The sequence below is a fragment of the Somniosus microcephalus genome, chromosome 32 (genome assembly GCF_052327205.1).
Source record: "Somniosus microcephalus isolate GS21.2 chromosome 32, FLI_Smic_1.0, whole genome shotgun sequence".
NCBI classification, from domain to species: Eukaryota; Metazoa; Chordata; class Chondrichthyes; order Squaliformes; family Somniosidae; genus Somniosus; species Somniosus microcephalus.
Genome location: NC_141018.1, coordinates 12443877 through 12465211, shown reverse-complemented (window position 1 = coordinate 12465211; position 21335 = coordinate 12443877). Strand labels below are relative to the sequence as shown.

Sequence of the window (21335 nt, the reverse complement as noted above, 5' to 3'; positions counted from 1 at the left end):
GACGCACACACCAAACTGGGAAAAAGCATCTTTTTTTCCCAACTGAATCGTGAGGTGGACCTCTGATCTGTAAAAACGTTTACAGAGAAGCTCACACTGGTCATTCCCCCATAGGCAAAGATATATAGCAGAGAAAGTAATGAGGTGAGGAAGCACACTGAAACACACGTACCACGCTAAACTAGGAGCAAAGGACTTCCAAAATCAGAGGCTCCAGTGGGGAAATTTATAACATGAAGGACACTGGTAAAGAATGTCAAGTGGGGCACTAGATATTTTTTTTAAGAACAGTTAATCCCTCGTGAGATTTCTCATTGTCAATCAGAGAATATAGGTTTGCAGGAGTGTCACATAATGTATTATATAACACTAACAGTAGATGGGATGGATTGCTAATTAATATGTTTCTTCTGTTACTGGTTGAAGAAGAAACATTGGCCTGAACATCCAGAGTCCTCAGTCCTCCTCTTCAAACAGTGTTGGGAAACAGCAAGGAGCCAAATCCTCTTCCCAACATGCTTCCACCTCCCAGCAATGATCGAAACTGCTCCCTCCCTCTAACCGGCTCCCCTCCCTCCCTCAAACCGGCTCCCCTCCCTCCCTCAAACCGGCTCCCCTCCCTCCCTCAAACCGGCTCCCCTCCCTCCCTCAAACCGGCTCCCCTCCCTCCCTCTAACCGGCTCCTCTCTCTCTCTAACCTGCTCCCCCTCTCTCTCTCTAACCCGCTCCCTCTCTCTCTCTCTCTAACCGGCTCCTCTCTCTCTCTAACCTGCTCCCTCTCTCTCTCTAACCTCTAACCGGCTCCTCTCTCTCTCTAACCTGCTCCCCCTCTCTCTCTCTAACCTGCTCCCTCTCTCTCTCTAACCTGCTCCCTCTCTCTCTCTAACCTGCTCCCTCTCTCTCTCTAACCCGCTCCCTCTCTCTCTCTAACCCGCTCCCTCTCTCTCTCTCTAACCTGCTCCCTCTCTCTAACCTGCTCCCTCTCTCTCTCTAACCTGCTCCCTCTCTCTCTCTCTAACCTGCTCCCTCTCTCTCTCTAACCTGCTCCCCCTCTCTCTCTCTAACCCGCTCTCTCTCTAACCTGCTCCCTCTCTCTCACTAACCTGCTCCCTCTCTCTCTCTAACCTGCTCCCTCTCTCTCTCTAACCTGCTCCCTCTCTCTCTCTAACCTGCTCCCTCTCTCTCTCTAACCTGCTCCCTCTCTCTCTCTAACCTGCTCCCTCTCTCTCTCTAACCTGCTCCCTCTCTCTCTAACCTGCTCCCTCTCTCTCTCTAACCCGCTCCCTCTCTCTCTCTCTAACCTGCTCCCTCTCTCTCTCTTACCTGCTCCCTCTCTCTCTCTAACCTGCTCCCTCTCTCTCTCTAACCTGCTCCCTCTCTCTCTAACCTGCTCCCTCTCTCTCTCTAACCCGCTCCCTCTCTCTCTCTCTAACCTGCTCCCTCTCTCTCTCTTACCTGCTCCCTCTCTCTCTCTAACCTGCTCCCTCTCTCTCTCTAACCTGCTCCCTCTCTCTCTAACCTGCTCCCTCTCTCTCTCTAACCCGCTCCCTCTCTCTCTCTCTAACCTGCTCCCTCTCTCTCTCTTACCTGCTCCCTCTCTCTCTCTAACCTGCTCCCTCTCTCTCTCTAACCTGCTCCCTCTCTCTCTAACCTGCTCCCTCTCTCTCTCTTACCTGCTCCCTCTCTCTCTCTAACCTGCTCCCTCTCTCTCTCTAACCTGCTCCCTCTCTCTCTCTAACCTGCTCCCTCTCTCTAACCTGCTCCCTCTCTCTCTAACCCGCTCCCTCTCTCTCTCTAACCTGCTCCCTCTCTCTCTCTAACCCGCTCCCTCTCTCTCTAACCTGCTCCCTCTCTCTCTCTAACCTGCTCCCTCTCTCTCTCTAACCTGCTCCCTCTCTCTCTAACCTGCTCCCTCTCTCTCTAACCTGCTCCCTCTCTCTCTAACCTGCTCCCTCTCTCTCTAACCTGCTCCCTCTCTCTCTCTAACCTGCTCCCTCTCTCTCTCTCTAACCTGCTCTCTCTCTCTCTCTAACCTGCTCCCTCTCTCTCTCTAACCCGCTCCCTCTCTCTCTAACCTGCTCCCTCTCTCTCTCTAACCTGCTCCCTCTCTCTCTCTCTAACCTGCTCTCTCTCTCTCTCTAACCTGCTCCCTCTCTCTCTCTCTAACCTGCTCTCTCTCTCTCTCTAACCTGCTCCCTCTCTCTCTCTAACCTGCTCCCTCTCTCTCTCTCTAACCCGCTCCCTCTCTCTCTCTAACCTGCTCCCTCTCTCTCTCTAACCCGCTCCCTCTCTCTCTCTAACCTGCTCCCCCTCTCTCTCTAACCTGCTCCCTCTCTCTAACCTGCTCCCTCTCTCTCTCTAACCTGCTCCCTCTCTCTCTCTCTCCTGCTCCCTCTCTCTCTCTAACCTGCTCCCTCTCTCTCTCTAACCTGCTCCCTCTCTCTCTCTCTAACCTGCTCCCTCTCTCTCTCTAACCCGCTCCCTCTCTCTCTAACCTGCTCCCTCTCTAACCTGCTCCCTCTCTCTCCTGCTCCCTCTCTCTCTCTAACCTGCTCCCTCTCTCTCTCTAACCTGCTCCCTCTCTCTCTAACCTGCTCCCTCTCTCTCTAACCCGCTCCCTCTCTCTCTCCTGCTCCCTCTCTCTCTCTAACCTGCTCCCTCTCTCTCTCTAACCTGCTCCCTCTCTCTCTCTAACCTGCTCCCTCTCTCTCTCTAACCCGCTCCCTCTCTCTCTCTCTAACCTGCTCCCTCTCTCTCTCTCTCTAACCTGCTCCCTCTCTCTCTCTCTAACCTGCTCCCTCTCTCTCTCTCTAACCTGCTCCCTCTCTCTCTCTAACCTGCTCCCTCTCTCTCTCTCTAACCTGCTCCCTCTCTCTCTCTAACCTGCTCCCTCTTTCTCTCTCTAACCTGCTCCCTCTCTCTCTCTAACCCGCTCTCTCTCTCTCTCTCTAACCTGCTCCCTCTCTCTCTCTAACCTGCTCCCTCTCTCTCTATATATCCTGCTCCCTCTCTCTCTCTAAACTGCTCCCTCTCTCTCTAACCTGCTCCCTCTCTCTCTAACCTGCTCCCTCTCTCTCTAACCTGCTCCCTCTCTCTCTCTAACCTGCTCCCTCTCTCTAACCTGCTCCCTCTCTCTCTAACCTGCTCCCTCTCTCTCTAACCTGCTCCCTCTCTCTCTAACCTGCTCCCTCTCTCTCTAACCTGCTCCCTCTCTCTCTCTAACCTGCTCCCTCTCTCTCTCTCTAACCTGCTCCCTCTCTCTCTCTAACCTGCTCCCTCTCTCTCTCTAACCTGCTCCCTCTCTCTATATATCCTGCTCCCTCTCTCTATATATCCTGCTCCCTCTCTCTCTCTAAACTGCTCCCCCTCTCTCTCTAACCTGCTCCCTCTCTCTCTCTAACCTGCTCCCTCCTCCCTCTCTCTCTAACCTGCTCCTTCTGCCTGATTCGCTCTAATTTGCCAGCTGTCTGACTCTATCCCATACCTGTCCGTTTGAACCTGGTGTAAGGGATCATAGAATGAATGGGGGGAAAGACTTCAAAAGGACAAAATGTAACAATGGTAGAGTAACCAACCTGCGGGGGAAGTCAATGGAAGGAAAGAACACAGAAATGGGAAAGTGAAAATGGAAGAAAAAGCAAAGACTAAAACCAAAATAGGAAAATGATCAACCAGGAAACATTAAATACTCGAGAGGACGGGATAGAGAGAGAGACAAGAATTTGCTAAAGGCAAATCGTATCTGTTGAACGTGATTGAATTCTTGATGAGATAACAGAGAAGGTTGATCAAGGTGGTGTAGTGCAGTAGATATTGTATATGTGGACTTTCGGACAGTATTAAACAAAGTGCCACATGGGAGGCTTGTTAAGAAGATGGAAGTCCATGGAATTAAGGGGAATGTGGTGGTATGGATTCAGAAATGTGTCAGAGACAGGAAGCAAAGGGTGGTGGATGAATGTTTTTCAGACTTGGTGGTGGTTTGCAGTGGTGCTCCCCAAGGGTCAGTTTTGGGTCCATTACTCTTTGCAATTTTTATAAATGACCTAGACTCGGGTGTAGAGAGCAGCATTATAAAGTTTGCAGATTATATGTAACTTGGCCAAGTATTAGATAGTGATGAGGATAGTTATAGGCTTCAGGATGACAGACAGGGTGGTGAAACGGTCAGAAGCACGGCAGATGGAGTTCAATGCGGAGAAGTGTGAAGCGATGCACTTTGGGAGGACTAATATGGAAAGACAGTATACTATAAATAGCACGATTTTGAAAAGTGTTGATGAGCAGAGAGACCTTGGTGTCCATATACACAAATCCTTAACGGTGGCAGAGCAAGTTGATAACGTGGCCAAAAAAGCATTTGGGTTACTGGGTTTATAAATAGAGGAATAGAATATAAAAACAAAGATCAGGCCAGAACTTTATAAATCACTGGTGAGGCCTCAGCTGGAGTATTGTGGCCAATTCTGGGCCCCACACTTCAGGAAAGATGTCAAGGCCTTAGAAAGGGTAGAGAGGAGGTTTACCAGGATGTTACCAGGGATGAGGGACTTCAGTTATGAGGAGAGGTTGGATACGTTAGGACTGTTCTCCTTGAAACAGAGAAGGTTCAGAGGTGACCTCATCGAGGTTTACAAGATTATGGGAGGTTTTGATAGAGTAGATGGTGAAAAGTTATTCTCCCTGGCGAGTGGGTCAATAACCAGAGGTCATCGATTTAAACTCATTGGCAAAAGATCGAGAGGGGAGATGAGAATTTTTTTCACTGAGTTGTCGTGATCTGGAACGCTCGAGCTGGAAAGGTGGTGGAAGCTGATTCGGTAAATCATTTTAAAAAGGGAGTCGGACAGGTACTTGAGGATGAGGAGCTCACAGGGTTATGGGACTAAGCAAAGGGCCAGCACAGGCACGATGGGCCGAATGGCCTCCTTCTGTGCTGTAAGCTTCTATCATTCTATGAAAATAACGGCAAGACTAATGGCGCGCGCTGTCATTTATGGGTAAATGTACAACTTCAGCGAGGGGCAGATGTGCGGTTAAACTCAAATATCCAGAAGTTACTCTCTGAGTTGCGTCGCTCCGCCGTTAGCCTCGTGAAAGCAGCATCTCGCTGTCTGGCTCAGCATTGAATGGCGTGAAGTTGCTGTATTTGTGCGGTAGGTACGAACTAAACTCGCCACAGAAAGTTCAGTCTCATCTACTGCATCCCAAGCACCCCTTTAACGACATGATAAGTGTTAATTACTGCCGATCAACCTCTCTGGTACTGAAAATTAACTATTCCAAGTGTGCAGTCTCATTCCATCAGGTTTTAATTGTTGTTGGAGGCATTAAAAAAAAACTTTTCCTTAGTGTCTCCTTTCTCTCTCTCTCTCTTGTCTTTCTTCCCCTCTCTTTATTTCTCTTTCTGTACCTGAAATGACATTGAAATCATCCATTCTAATTTACACTTCATTCTCAGTCCTGCTAATTTCACAATGTCTCAATCTGATTGGTTAATGAGATACACAGTTGCTCGTCCTGTTCACTCGGGTCCCAGATACCCGGTTCCCCTCGCTGCCATGTTATCAGTTCGCACTTTCAGCAACTTGCCACGCAAACAAATTGAAGATCCTAAACGTGCTAGGGCGAGTGTAACGAACGGCAGACCCCGTTAGATGTCCTGCTGCAACAAGTTCTGCCCCATTATATTTAGAAGAATCTTAAACCGCAGCACTGCACAGCGCCACCATGTGGCCAAAGGGTGAGAGTTCAACTTGTGAACACTTCACAGCGAATGCCTTGAATTGCAAAATGCACTGGAGAGCAAATATCAAACTCGTAAAGCAGTGCTAATGAACCCTACTACCGCGGGGCGGGTGCGGGTCGCCCTCTGCGCGCGGGAGCCGCTCATGATCACAATGAGCCCGAGCCTGTAATTTCAGCACATTCCACACACACAGGGCTGTACACCATCATTAACTCCACACCCTAACGCTACATCAAACCCTCGCCCCACTCTCAGGGACAGCTGGAATTAGATCAGACTACACTGTTAGAAAAAATTACATTTCACAAATATGTAGACAGTGGCGCACACAGACACACGTACACAGAGACACGTATACACAAGAGACAAACAAACATGGAGACACACACACACACACACACAAATACAAGCAGAGACACCACCCACCCCCAGACAGGGACAGAGACACACACACACACACAAATACATACACAGAGACACGCCCCCCCCCACCCCCAGACAGAGACAGAGACACACACACACAAATACAAACAGAGACACGCCCCCCCCCCCCACCCCCAGACAGAGACACACACACAAATGAACACCAAACACACAGTATTTTTATGGAATAAAAACAGAAAATGCTGGAAATACTCAGCAGGTCAGGCAGCATCTGTGGAGAGAGAAACAGAGTTAATGTTTCAGGTCGGTGTCCCTCATCCCCGGTACCATTCTAGTAAATCTCCTCTGCACCCTCTCCAAGGCCTTGACATTCTTCCTAAAGTGCGGTGCCCAGAACTGAACACAATTCTCCAGCTGAGGCCTAACCAGTGATTTATAAAGGTTTCGTGTAACTTCCTTTTCTACTCTATGGCTCTGTTTTTTAAACAACCTTTTCAACTTGCCCTGCCACCTTGACTTGTGTACGTACACCCCCAGGTCTCTCTGTTCCTGCACCCACTTTAGAATTGTACCTTTGAGTTTTATATCGCCTCTCCTCATTCTTCTTAACAAAATGTATCACTTCACACTTCTCTACATTAAATTTCATCTTCCATGTCTCTGCCCATTTCGCCAGTCTGTCTATTACTATCTGTCTCATTGTTTACTACATTTCCGAGTTTCATGTCAACTGCAAACTTTAAAATTATGCCCTGTATAACCCAAGTCCAGATCATTAATATACATCAAAATGAGCAATAATACCGACCCCAGGCGGACACCACTGTACACCTCCCTCCAGTCTGAAAAAACAACCGTTCACCACTCCTCTCTGATTTCTGTCCCTCAGCCAATGTTGTATCCACGCTGCCACTGCCCCTTTAATCCCATGGGCTTTCATTTTGCGAACAAGTCTATTATGTGGCACTTTATCAAACACCTTTCAAAGGTCCATATATACAGTATGAATGCAGCGATAGAAAGCAGGGCCTGTCCGCCGGGTTCTTGGTCCATTCCCTGGGGTTTTCCTCTCACCCCTCACCATCGTGACCAGATCCCCCTCGGCTCACCTCCCACCCCACCAGTCGCAGCATTCACCAGGCCATCTTCAGCCAGTTCCACCCTGCAACACAATCTCATCACCAAGCACGGCTTCCCCTCTCCCCCTCCGCTCCGCCTCCCACAGGGACCACTCGCTCCGTGACATGCTGCTTCACACTGGTTCCCGGGCACCGTCCTGGGCAAGCATATGAAACATAGAAGATTCTGAGGGGGACTGACAGGGTGGGTGACTGATCCCTGGGATGAGAGGGTTGTCCTATGAGGAGAGATCGAGTAGATTGGGCCGATACTCTCTGGAGTTTAAAAGAATGAAAGGTGATTTAATTAAGAACATCAGAACACAAGAAATAGGAGCACGAGTCGGCCATTCGGCCCCTCGAGCCTGCCCCACCATTCAATAAGATCATGGCTGATCATCGACCTCAACTCCACTTTCCCGCCTGCTCCCCATAACCCTTGACTCCCCTGTAGCTCAAACATATGTCTACTCCGCCTTGAATATATTCACTGACTCCGCCTCCACAGGAGTAGAGAATTCAAAGATTCACAACCCACACGAGAGAAAACATTCCTCATCTCTGTTTTAAATGGGAGACCCCTTATCCTGAAAATATTCCCCCTCGTTCTAGATTCCCCCACGAGGGGAAACATCCTCCCTACATCTACCCCGCCAAGCCCCCTCAGAATCTTACATGTTTCAATAAGATCCCCTCTCATTCTTCTAAACTCCAATGAGTATAGGCCCAACCTGCTCAACCTTTCTTCAGGAAGTAACCGAGTGAACCTTCGCTGAACTGCCTCCAATGCAATAATATCCCTCCTTAAATAAGGAGACTAAAACTGCACGCAGTACTCCAGGTGTGGTCTCACCAGCGCCCTGTACAGTTGTAGCAAGACTTCCCTACTTTTGAAACATAAGATTCTGAGATGAGGATTGCAAATTTTGGAATTCTCTACCCCAAAGGGCTGTGGATGCTGAGTCACTGCGTATATTCAAGACTGAGACTGATAGATTTTTGGACTCTGGTGGAATCGAGGAATATGGGGATCGGGTGGGAAAGTGGAGTTGAGGTCGAAGGGGCCGTATGGCCTACTCCTAATTCTTATGCAATACCTGTCCGTTCACTGCCGCCACTCCTTCTACGAGGCAACAATTCCCTTGCAATTCCTCTAATCTAGTACCCTGCGGTACACCCTAAACATGCAGCACGTTAATATACAAAGGTTATCTATCCCAACTTCAGGAATACTCAGAGTGCCAGACAGTGAGGGGCAAACGCAGACACATCGTCATCAAACACACACTAAAGGCGCGCAAGGAATTCGAGAACAATTACCAGTGTGCTTTGCTCACCCGGTTTAATTTCCTTGTGGCCTAACGTTTAACAGCCAATGCGTGGCTACAGAACCAGACAACAATCTTCCATCACCAGCAACTAATGTACCTGAATATTACCCAATCGCCTCTGCTAAAAAATAACAAACATAACAAGAATGAACATGCATTTATAGAATCATAGTCCAATTATGAACTATTAAAAGGATTACCTTCGCCACAGATGGTTTTCACGTGTACAGGAACCTCCCAGGGCTGCGTATAGTTTGGTCCGCAGTTATTCAACAGAGCAAACAAGGCCTGGCTGGTCAGAGACACCTTCACTCCGTACTTCACACTCAGCTTCTCCGCATTCACATCACTGCTAATTTCCTGAAAACAAAAACGTCCCAAGGCGTTTCACAGGACTGTTAGCAGACAAAATTTGACACCAAGTCACATAAGGAGATATTAGGACAGATGGCCAGAAGCTCGGTCAAAGAGGTAGGTTTTAAGGAGCGTCTTAAAGGAGGAGAGAGAGGCAGAGAAGGAATTCCAGAGCTTAGGGCCTCGGCAGCTGAAGGCATGGCCACCAACGGTGGAGCGATTAAAATCAGGAATGTGCAAGAGGCCAGAATTGGAGGAGCGCAGAGGTCTCGGAGGGTTGGAGGAACAGGAACAATCGTTTGAGAATTTTAACCAGCAATTCTACGATACAACTTGAAAGTTTTCATTCTACATAAATAGTGAACGATAAAGAGCTTTCAGTTACAATTCAGCTAACAATTGTTCAAAGGCGTGTAACAAGTTGCACTGTCGTTCTCTTCACAAGTGAACCGTAACCGGGTGTCTGTCCAAACTCCCCGTCTACAAACCCTCACCACTGGTCACGTTCTCGTGCCCACTTTTTCCCATTATAAATTCCTACTTGGCACAGGATATTGCCACCCTACCCCTGGGGATGGTTTGTAACTTGGCAAGTTGCAGACTGGACTGGGGAGTGTTGCCTCTCACCTCAGCTTATACTGCAGAGAAACTCCTCCTCCCCGACAAACTCTGCTCCGGTACCCAAATTTCTGTCAGATTTCTTGTTTAACCATAAATAATATAAAATCGAAGTACGACATCAAAATAAGGAGAGATTGGATGACTTTAAAATGGTGACTGAATTATACCTGTGCTCTGAGCCAATAACCCCCGCCCTCTAACCCTGCTTCAGCTGAAGAGGACACCGGCTCTCGTCTCCCTGTGCAACACCAGGACCGATCACCAAGCATCTAAATAATAGTTAAAATTCCCGACCCATTCGGTGGAGTTCCTCGCGCGCTGCCGAATGCTAAAAGCGCATTCTCTCGGTGTAGGAGACTTACGGACTGAAAGGCAGACGCCCTCACTGCAGGGGGAGTAAATGCAACGATGGTTTTATAGTCTGTGGTTAGCTGGTTTGAGGAGACAGGGGTCGGTACCCGCAGATATAGAGACCTGCCCTGAAAAGAGAAGAGAGGCAGAGAGTCAGAAAGCCGAGTCAAGAAGCACTTTTCATTAATATCCACTTTCAACGCTGACAAAAAGGTGGAAACTTTATAGAAATTCTATCCAGGAAATTTCCGTTGTTGAATTATAGCAAACAATTCTTTCTGAAAGTATACAGGACCAGAGTTTTAACTCGTAGCATCTGCTTCCACCGCCGTCAGCCAGTGCATTCCAGGTCACAACAACTCGCTGGGTAAAAAATGTCGCCTCACATCGCCTCTGGTTCTTTTGCCAATTCCCAGCTCTCTATCCGCACAGCTCCATTTTCTTGAATACAACGTGGCTGAACGTTCCCCAACCATTCGGTTATGTGGCATCTTATCAAATCCAAACACACCATTCCCTTTACCTGTACGCTGCCGCTTCCTAAACTCAACTAAATTAGCAAAGCACAACCTGCCAGTTACAAATCCACCCAATCAGACCGCACCTCTCGAAACATTCATCCCACATTACGGAGTTTACAATCTTACCCGCAATGGAAGTAGATTAACAATTTGGGAATTTCCTGGCTTTTTTTGGAGAACGAATGCTCCTGTCTCCACTACCTGCTCGCCCATCTCCTCGCACTTTACAGTAATCCATTTAAATTCCACCCGCCTTTCCTTCAACTCATCAATTGAATTGTCCAAATCATAAGAACTAAGAATTAGGAGCAGTAGGCCATTCGAGCCTGCTCCGCCATTCAATAAGATCATGGCTGAACTTTGACTGCAACTCCACTTTCCCGTCCGATCCCACATCCCTTGATTCCTCTAGAATCCAAAACTCTATCGATCTCAGTCTTGAATGTACTCAACGACTGAGCCTCCACAGCTCTCTGAGGTAGAGAATTCCAAAGATTCACAACCCCTTGAGTGAAGAAATTTCTGCTCATCTCAGTCCTAAATGCCCGACCCCTTACCCTGAGAGTGACCCAGTGTTTTAGGCTCTCCAGCCAGGGGAAACATCCTCACCATCATCTACCCTGTCAAGCCCTTTAAGAAGTTTATACGTTTCAATGAGATCCCCCTCATCCCAGGAATCAGTCTGGTGAACATAAGAACATAAGACGTAGGAGCAGGAGTCGGTCATTCGGCCCCTCGAGCCTGCTCCGCCATTCAATAAGATCACGGCTGATCTGATCTTGGCCTCAACTTCACTTCCCTGCCCGCTTCCCATAACCCTCGACTCCCTTATCGTTCAAAAATCTGTCTATCTCCACCTTAAATATATTCACTGACTCCGCCTCCACAGCTCTCTGGGGAAGAGAATTCCAAAGATTCACGACCCTCTGCGAGAAGAAATTCCTCCTCATTTCCGATTTAAAAGGGTTCCCCCTTATTCTGAAACTATGCCCCCTAGTTCTAGATTCCCCCACGAGGGGAAACATCCTCTCTGCATCTACCCTGTCGAGCCCCCTCAGTTGCGCTCCCTCTATGGCAAGTACATCCTTCCTTAGGTAGGGAGACCAAAGCTGGTCCTCGCTTGATATAAATACCCCTCGTTTAGTCACCAGTGCAAGTAGTTTAAGGAGCTTCAGTCACTAGAAAAGTGAAAACTGTTTGGGAAGGTTTTCCGGCAAAGCATTGGAAAGTTATGTGCACCGACAGGCAAATATAACTCACTAGAAAGACTTCTGAGGGTATATGGAACTAAGGGGGTGATTTTAATCCTATTTAACACTATGTTCTTGACTCTTAATGCAGGGCTGAAGTAGCCGAACAAGCCATGATGGCCCAGAGCCCAACCTCCACCTGCTCTAGGCAAGAAGGGATGGACAATTAATGCTGCCTTGCTAGCCTCTCAACCAAGAGTGCAGGTAGAACCAGAGGTCAGTACACTGGCACTCGAGACCGTGGGGGCGGGAGGTCTGTTTACAGGAGGGGCTTCATCACAAAACGCAATTAGATTAGCCCAGCTTCAACTGAAGAGCTGGCACAAGTCCGGTGGGCTGATTGCCTCTTTCTGTGCGGATTGCAAGAATTTAATTGAGAAATTTGTTTTTCAACCTCTATAGAGAGAGTCCCCAGCAATGTTCCCGTTCAGCCGCACAGCTGTCTGAAGCCCCCGCACAGGCCGCTTGCTGGTATCTCAATGGAAACAAACACACACGCGCGGAAATTTGAGTGGGCCGCGCACACAAAATAAATTACAGGGAACATTGGTCCCCAGTGCTGGAACTGATGACAGAAGCACAGCTGAACAAGTGCAGGGCACTGAACACAACCGGATGCTTGGCATATTCAATTACCATGCACAGAAGCTTCTTTTCCAGTCGCAGGGCGAGATCTGGGATGAATTTCCCTCCCATGATGCTCGTCATTTCATTGATGGTGTAAAGTTCGGGATATTTCTTCACACTTTCATTCCATGCTCCCAAAACTTCCTGTAATGAAAGCGTATGGACCAGTGTTAGTTATACTGGGCTCAAATCAAAGTGTGCACTGAACACCACGATACAAGTCTACTCACACACACAAAGGCACATTTACAGACACACGCACGCAGATATACACCATCTGGATAAAAATTCAGTCCATTCCATTGAAAACTCCTGTTAACCTCCGATTATTAAAGTGCTCACATTTGTTTGCAATACCTGTGGGTGGCGCGGTGATTTGTGTTTTCAATGTTAAAGGTGTCACAGCTCTTCCCATCACATAACGTGTGAGATGCTTGGCTTTGTTAATAGGGGCACTGAACATAAAAACAAGGAAGTCATGCTAAACCTTTATAAATCATTGGTTAGGCCTCAGCCGGTGTATTGCGTCCAATTCTGGGCACCGCACTTTGAGAAGGATGTCAAGGTCTTGCAGAAGGTGCAAAAGACGTTTACCAGGAGGCGGGTTGGCAACTTATATATTTTAATGAGGCCGGGAGCCTCAGATTTAACCTGCTTTGCCGGTTTAGCCCTGGCCGGCTGGGTTTCCCAGGCCTCGGGAAACCCGGCAGCTGAAGGGAGGCGAGGACAGCTTCGGGGAGAAAGTAACTGCCTTTACAGCATTGCTTGTGGGCCGGGAGGCTCCCCCCACCACCCCCCTGGCCTCCGGTCGCTTGTCATTTTAATTCTCCAACCCACTCCCACTCTGACCTCAGCCTCTTTCACTGTTCCAATGAAGCTTCCTCCCTTGGATCGGACCCTACCCCATACAAAGATCTCACTGGGGGTCAGGGTCTGATCCCCCCTCACGCTCCCAGGAGCAGTTGCAGGCTCCCTACCTGTTCCTGCGGCCTGCCAATCAGGCTGACTTCCAGGCAGGGATCATGGCAAAGAAAAGAGACGCACACTGCGCAATTAAAACTCCGCAGCATGCGGGGAAATCCGGACCTGGGTGTCCCGTCCGAAACTCCCGCTTACCAAACCTGGCCCTGTCGCGATCGGGGCCTATCATTCTGCGTGTTATTTCAGCCTCTGGCCACTGGGTGAAGTCCAGGAGCTCCACAACAACATTGGGATTTTTCCTCCTGGGGTTTTCTCTGCGGTCTGCTCTACACTGGGAAGACCAAACGCCGATTGGGTGATCACTTTGCTGAACACCTCCGTTCAGTCTGTAAGCATGACCCCGAGCTGCCGGTCGCTTGCCATTTTAATTCTCCGTCCCACTCTGACCTCTGTCTCCTACACTGTGCCAATGATGCTCAACGTAAGCTCGAGGAACAGAACCCCATCTTTCGATTAGGCACTTGACAGCCTCCCAGACTCAACACTGAGTTCAACAATTTCACATCATAACCACTGCTCCCAGTTTTTCGGACAGCTGTTGCTGATGATTCTGCCAGTGCCATTTACATCTCTTCGAGGCCCATCTTTTGTTTCTGTACTTGTCCCATTACCATCTCCTTTTGCTTTGCACCATCACCCCTTTTGTCATTTAATTTCCCCTGCCTTTCACCGGATCACCTTATCTGAGGAAGGACGTTCTTTCCATGGAAGGAGTGCAGCGAAGATTCACCAGGCTGATACCTGGGATGGCAGGAATGACGTATGAGGAGTGTGGTAAACCACTGTTATACCTGTCTGTATGTGTATGTGTATTCCACTAGGTACAGGTCTGGACATGCCTCGGCTGACTCCTCCCACTATTCCAGGTATATAAGTGACTACCTCCCAGTCCCTTAGTATTCTGGACGGGTCGACCACTCGAGACTAGACCTTCATTCTTTAGTTAATAAAAGCCTGGTTGTTACTCGCTCAACCTCAGTCTTTTGAGTAATTGATGGCGCATCAATTTTATTAACTAAATTTTTTATAATGGAGAAGATCCTCACACCAGCATGCCTGGACCTGGACAGTCGGGAAGCGGACGCTTCCACCAAGTTTGCTCACTGGCTCATGTGCTTCGAGACATTCCTGACTGCCTCCACTGCGGTCGTAACGGATGCGAACAAACTGTCTGTCCTGATCTCCAAGGTGAACCACCGAGTGTACTCAGTCATCCGGGACGCGACCTCGTACACAGCCGCCCTCCAGCTCCTCAAGACCCAGTACACGCGCCCTGTGAACGAAGTATACGCTAGGCACCTTCTGGGGAGTCGCAACCAACAACCTGGGGAATCGACTGAGGAATACCTCCAAGCACTGTCCGTGCTTGGCCGGGCCTGTGGGTGTAAGGCGGTAACGCCCACTAAGTACACGGAGGAACTGATCTGGGATGCCTTCGTAGCGGGCCACAGGTCCAACTACACCCGACAGCGACTGCTGGAGCAGAGTGACCTCACCCTTGACAAAGCCTCCGACATCGCACTAACGCTGGATGCAGCCTTCCGGGGCATGGATGCCTACTCCTCTGCACCGTGGACGCCGCGGGGAACGACAACCTGGGACACGGTAGGACAGCCCCATAGCAACGTGCCACCCCAGCCACAGCCCAACAACGGCCCAACTACCGCAGCAGTGTCCCAAAGCCAGACAGCAGTATCCCAAGGCCAGAAATGCTACTTCTGTGGCCAGGCCAAACACCCCAGAGCGCGCTGCCCGGCGAAGAATGCGACCTGCTCGGGCTGCGGGAAAAAGGGACACTACGCCAGCGTCTGCAAGGCCAAAGCCACCCCGAACGCCAGCAGCGCCGCGTGTGGGCCGTGCGAGCCGCCATCTTGGGCCCCCAACAGCGCCGCGTGTGGGCCGTGCGGGCCGCCATCTTGGGCCTCCCCAGCCATGTGCAAACCACCGCAGCAGCAGCCATCTTGGACGACTCCAGCCACATGGGAATCATGGACGCCGCCATCTTGGACACCAGCCGGGACGCAGCAGACCGCCAACCCCCCCCCATCTGATACTCGCAGCGACACACCGACCCCTACGCTGGCCTCTGTGACGCTGGACCAAATGAGACCGCACCAGCTAGTTCGGTCCAAAATGGACGTTAAGGTAAACGGCCATGCATTAAACTGCCTTTTTGACTCCGGGAGCACAGAGAGCTTCATCCACCCCGACACGGTGCGGCGTTGCTCTCTCCCAGTCCTGCCTGCGCACCAGCGGATTTCTATGGCCTCCGAGTCCCAGTGAGCGGACATTGGCGGCTACTGCGTGGTGACACTAGTAGTAGACGGGACTGTGTTCAATAATTTTAAACTCCTGGTCCTGCCCGACCTCTGCGCTGCCGTTCTACTGGGGTTGGATTTCCAGTGCCACCTCAAAAGCGTTACGATGGCGTACGGTGGCCCCCTCCCCCCACTCTCAGTCCGCAGCCAGCAGCCTCCAAATTGCCCGCCGCGCACCAGATGCAACCTCTCCACACTCAGAGTCCCACCCCCCCCACTGTTTGCTAACCTCACCCCCGACTGTAAGCCCATCGCCACAAAGAGCAGGCGATACAGTGCCGGGGACAGGGTTTTCATCAAAACCGGGCTCCTGAAGGAGGGGATTATTGAGGGCAGCTCCAGCCCCTGGCGAGCCCAGGTTGTGGTCGTTAAGACCGGCGAGAAACAACGCCTGGTCATCGACTACAGCCAAACAATAAACTGCTACACCCTGCTGGACGCCTACCCACTCCCCCGCATAGCTGACATGGTCAACCAGATCGCGCAGTACCGCGTCTTTTCGACCATTGACCTGAAATCAGCGTACCACCAGCTCCCCATCAGCCCTGAAGACCGCCAGTATACTGCCTTTGAGGCAAACGGCCGCCTCTATCATTTCCTTAGGGTTCCCTTCGGCGTTACCAACGGGGTCTCCGTCTTCCAAAGGGAGATGGACCGGATGGTCGATCAAAACGAGCTGCAGGCCACTTTCCCTTACCTAGATAATGTGACCATCTGCGGCCATGACTTGCAGGACCATGACGCAAACCTCGAGAAATTCCTCCGCACCGCCCAACTCCTGAACCTGACATATAACAAGGAGAAATGCATATTCCGCACAGACCGCCTCGCCATCCTTGGCTGTGTTGTGGAACACGGGGTCATCGGTCCCGACCCGGACCGGATGCGTCCCCTTATGGAACTCCCACTGCCCCACTGCCTAAAAGCTCTGAAGAGGTGCCTAGGGTTTTTTTCCTACTACGCTCAGTGGGTCCCCTACTATGCAGACAAAGCCCGTCCGCTGATCAAGTCCACCTCTTTTCCCGTGACGGCAGAGGCCCGCTTAGCCTTCCACCGTATCAAGGAAGACATTGCCAAAGCCACCATGCACGCAGTGGACGAATCCATCCCCTTCCAGGTGGAAAGCGATGCGTCCGACTTCGCTCTGGCCGCCACCCTTAATCAGGCGGGGAGACCTGTGGCATTCTTCTCACGAACCCTCCAGGGCCCAGAGGCCAGACACTCCGCGGTCGAGAAGGAGGCCCAGGCTATCGTGGAGGCTGTGCGTCATTGGAGGCACTACCTGGCCGGAAAACGATTTACCCTGCTCACTGACCAGCGTTCAGTTGCTTTTATGTTCAACAACAAGCAGAGGGGCAAAATCAAAAATGACAAGATCTTGAGGTGGAGAATCAAACTTTCCACCTACAATTACGAGATCTTGTACCAGCCTGGGAAGCTCAATGAACCCCCAGATGCCCTATCGCGTGGCACCTGCGCCAGCGCGCAGATCGATAGGCTGAGGGCCCTCCACAATGACCTCTGCCACCCGGGGGTCACCAGGTTCTTCCACTTCATCAAGGCCCGCAACCTGCCTTACTCCATCGAGGAGGTCAGGACCATGACCAAGAACTGCCAGGTCTGCGCTGAGTGCAAACCGCACTTTTACAGACCAGACAGAGCCCACCTGATAAAAGCCACTCGCCCTTTCGAACGCCTGAGCGTCGATTTCAAAGGGCCTCTCCCCTCCTCCGACCGCAATGTGTACTTCCTCAACATCATTGACGAGTACTCCCAGTTCCCGTTCGCTATCCCCTGCCCGGACATGACCAGTGCCACGGTCATTAAATCTCTGAACAGCCTCTTCACCCTGTTCGGTTTCCCCAGCTATATCCATAGCGACCGGGGCTCATCGTTTATGAGCGACGAGCTCCGCCAGTACCTGCTCGCTAGGGGTATAGCCACAAGCAGGACCACCAGTTACAACCCCCGGGGGAACGGACAGGTGGAAAGAGAGAATGCAACAGTTTGGAAGGCCGCCCTACTAGCCTTAAAGTCTAGGGGCCTTCCGACCTCCCGCCGGCAGGAGGTGCTCCCCGATGCGCTCCACTCGATTCGGTCACTGCTCTGCACTGCCACCAATGCCACCCCTCACGAGAAAATGTTTGTCTTCCCAAGGAAGTCCACATCGGGGACATCGTTACCGCCATGGCTGACGTCCCCAGGGCCGGTACTACTGAGAAGACACGTGAGGGCCAATAAAACGGACCCCCTGGCCGAGAGGGTCGACCTCCTCCACGCCAACCCCCAGTACGCTTACATTGCGTACCCGGACGGGCGGCAGGACACAGTCTCCATACGAGACCTCGCACCCTCGGGGACCGCTGTAACCCACTACGACACAGTCTCCATACGAGACCTCGCACCCTCGGGGACCGCTGTAACCCACTACCCATTACCACCCCCCCCCCCACGACCCGATATCCAACCCCAGCAGCCGGCTCGCCTTGGACCGTCACCCACGAGGACTACACTCCAGGGCCCCAGCCTACACGGGACGTGACGCCGGAAGCTCCACCACCCCTGCCGTCGCCACGTCGATCACAGCGGCAGACAAGACCTCCGGAGAGACTCCAATACACGAACTTTTAAATACACTTCACCCCGCCGGACTCATTTTTAAACAAGGGGTGAATGTGGTAAACCACTGTTATACCTGTCTGTATGTGTATGTGTATTCCACTAGGTACAGGTCTGGACATGCCTCGGCTGACTCCTCCCACTATTCCAGGTATGTAAGTGACTACCTCCCAGTCCCTTAGTATTCTGGACGGGTCGACCACTCGAGACAAGACCTTCATTCTTTAGTTAATAAAAGCCTGATTGTTACTCGCTCAACCTCAGTCTTTTGAGTAACTAATGGCGCATCAAGGAGAGATTGGGTCGATTGGGCTTATACTCGCTGGAGTTTAGAAGAATGAGAGGGGATCTCATTGAAACTTATAACATTCTAACAGGACTAGACAGACTAGATGCAGGAAGGATGTTCCCGATGGCCGGGGAGTCCAGAACCAGGGGTCACAGTCCAAGGATAAGGGGTAAACCATTTAGGACTGAGATGAGGAGGAATTTCTTCACCCAGAGAGTGGTGAACCTGTGGAATTCTCTACCACAGAAGGCAGTTGAGGCCAATTCATTAAATATATTCAAGAAGGAGTTGGGTATATTTCTTAAGGCTAAAGGGATCAAGGGATATGGGGAGAAGGCAGGAACAGGGTACTGAATTTGGATGATCAGCCATGATCTCATTGAATGGCGGAACGGGCTCGAGGGGCCGAATGGCCTACTCCTGCTCCTATCTTCTATGTTTCTATGTTTCCATCACAGACCTTCCCCATTTGTTCTTTCCTCCCCCCCTTTCCCTGCCCCTACACTTGCTTAAAATCTGTTCCATCTCTAACTTTTTCCAGTTCTGACGAAGGGTCACAGACCTGAAACGTTAACTCTGTTTCTCTCTCCACAGGTGCTGCCTGACCTGCTGAGTATCTCCAGCATTTTCTGTTTCCATTTCAAATTTCCAGCATCCACAGTATTTTGCTTTTGTATTTTAATATGGTTAACATTTTTACATTTTGTTATTTCTTTTCGGCTCTGCTTCCCCTCCTCACGACTGAACTCTGTCGCTGCCCTTGCCCCATGCTCCTTCTACAGTGAGTAACGGGGCTCCCAGTCAGGGTCCCTGCACCGCCGGTCCTCCTGGCCTAGGGCTCCCAACCCTTCAGGATTGCCCTGGAGTCTCCACGAATGAGAGATTCATCACCAGGACACACCGCTGTGAGCAATCCCAGGGAGGAAAAAAATCATCGGCGCGTTAAAAAAAAAACGTGCGTTGTTCATTAGTTATAAATAAAAGTATTGGAGGAGAATGAAGGTTGAGTGGGGTTATCTGATGAAGCCTCCAGGAACACGTCCAGAGTTGGCAACACTGCCCGTGGCACCCCCCCTCGACTGTCGGACAGCGTGGGCCAGCACTGCTCCTAACCCCGGGGACAGGCGGGGTTATTGGGGCCCAGTGATTGGCATCGAGGCTCCCTCACTGCTCGGTGCCCTTTGATTGATGAGGTTTCAATTTAAATTCTCTGCCGCTTCAACCTTCAGCGAGTATATTTATCAATCACGGTGTTGGTGCGTGAATGAGCTGAGACACAGGCAGGGCCCGCTTCCATTATAACCATTAATGCCCAGCACTCAGAAACAAACACCATTCCCCAGCAGCTAACATACCCGCACCACCACCACCTGTGATCAGGAGCGGAGGGACGTTCCGGGCGAGCGGAGGGGCGTTCCGGGGGAGCGGGGAGGACTTTACAGGATCGACAGCAGGAGGACCATGCGGAGATCGGAAGCGGGAGGGCGGGATCCTGGGAGCAGGATCGGGAGGAGGAAAGGATCCCAGGATCAGGAGAATGGAATCCTGGGATCGGGAGCAGGAGGATGGGATCCCGGGATCGGGAGCAGGAGGATGGGATCCCGGGATCGGGAGAATGGAATCCCGGGATCGGGAGCAGGAGGATCGGATCCTGGGATCGGGAGCAGGAGGATGGGATCCTGGGATCAGGAGAATGGGATCCCGGGATCAGGAGCAGGAGGATCGGATCCTGGGATCAGGAGAATGGGATCCTGGGATCGGGAGCAGGAGAATAGGATCCAGGGATCAGGAGAATGGGATCCCGGGATCGGGAGTAGGAGGATCGAATTCTGGGATCAGGAGAATGGGATCCCTCGATCGGGAGTAGGAGGATCGGATCCCGGGATCGGGAGAATGGGATCCCGGGATCAGGAGCAGGAGAATGGGATCACGGGATCGGGAGTAGGAGGATCGGATCCTGGGATCGGGAGCAGGAGGATGGGCTCCATTCACTCCCTGAACGCCACTGTCCAAGGTCCCAAACACTCGGTCCATGTCAAAAAGCAAATTCCACGTCATTACTCCAGTATTCACAGCCCAAGGTGTGGTCCTGGCAGTGGGGACATCGAATGTGGATCAGGTGACCGTATTGTTGTTCTGTCCGCATCTGTGACCCTGAGCAAACTTTGTCTTGCCAGTTTAACTGTTCCTCACAGTCCCAGTCCGTCCTCTCCACATTTGCTCCTAAACCATGTCCAAATATCAGGAGCAGCATCCCATTCTTCAACTCAGCTCCCTGCTGCCCTCTGGTCTGAACACGGGCTTCACTAACTTAGCTGAACCATCTCCCTGAGTGAATTATGTCTGGTGTAGTCATTGTTGTTATGTGGGCAAATGCAGCAGCCAATTTATGCACAGCAAGGTCCCACAAACAGGAAATGAATGAATCACCAATATGTTTTAGGTGCTGGTTAATGGCGGAATATCGGTCAGGTCACCAGGAGAACTTCCGGCTTCTCCGAATAGTGTCCTGGGATCTTTTACATTCATCTGAGAGGGTAGACGTCGATTCAATGTCTCATCCGAAAGACAGCACCTCCGACAGTGTAGCGCTCCCTCAGTACTGCCTCTCCAACAATGCAGCCCTCCCTCAGTACAGGAAACTCTCGATTTAGCGGCACCTAAATAACCGGAAATCTCTGTTAACCGGCAAAATTCAGGAGTAGGTTCAGGTAAGTTTTACTTCATATTAGTGGCAGTTCCTGGATCTGTGGCTGTGTAATTGGGGTTTGTTCACTTGTTGCTAAGCAACAGGGACGCTTGGTCTGTGGCCGGAGTTCCTG

The 21335-nt window shown here is 50.9% G+C and overlaps 1 protein-coding gene across 2 annotated transcripts in view; it reads right to left on the bottom strand.

Moving 5' to 3' along the window:
• The window catches only part of ice2 (interactor of little elongator complex ELL subunit 2), a 143589-nt gene that overhangs the window by 103920 nt on the left and 18334 nt on the right, over window positions 1-21335 (bottom strand). For both annotated transcript variants that reach the window (XM_085972086.1, XM_085972085.1), the window contains exons 5-7: window positions 12316-12450; window positions 9920-10036; window positions 8783-8942 (exon numbers count right to left, since the gene is read on the bottom strand). In XM_085972086.1, coding sequence (XP_085828212.1) covers window positions 8783-8942; window positions 9920-10036; window positions 12316-12450 — 412 coding nt within the window. The remainder of the gene's footprint in view (window positions 1-8782; window positions 8943-9919; window positions 10037-12315; window positions 12451-21335) is intronic.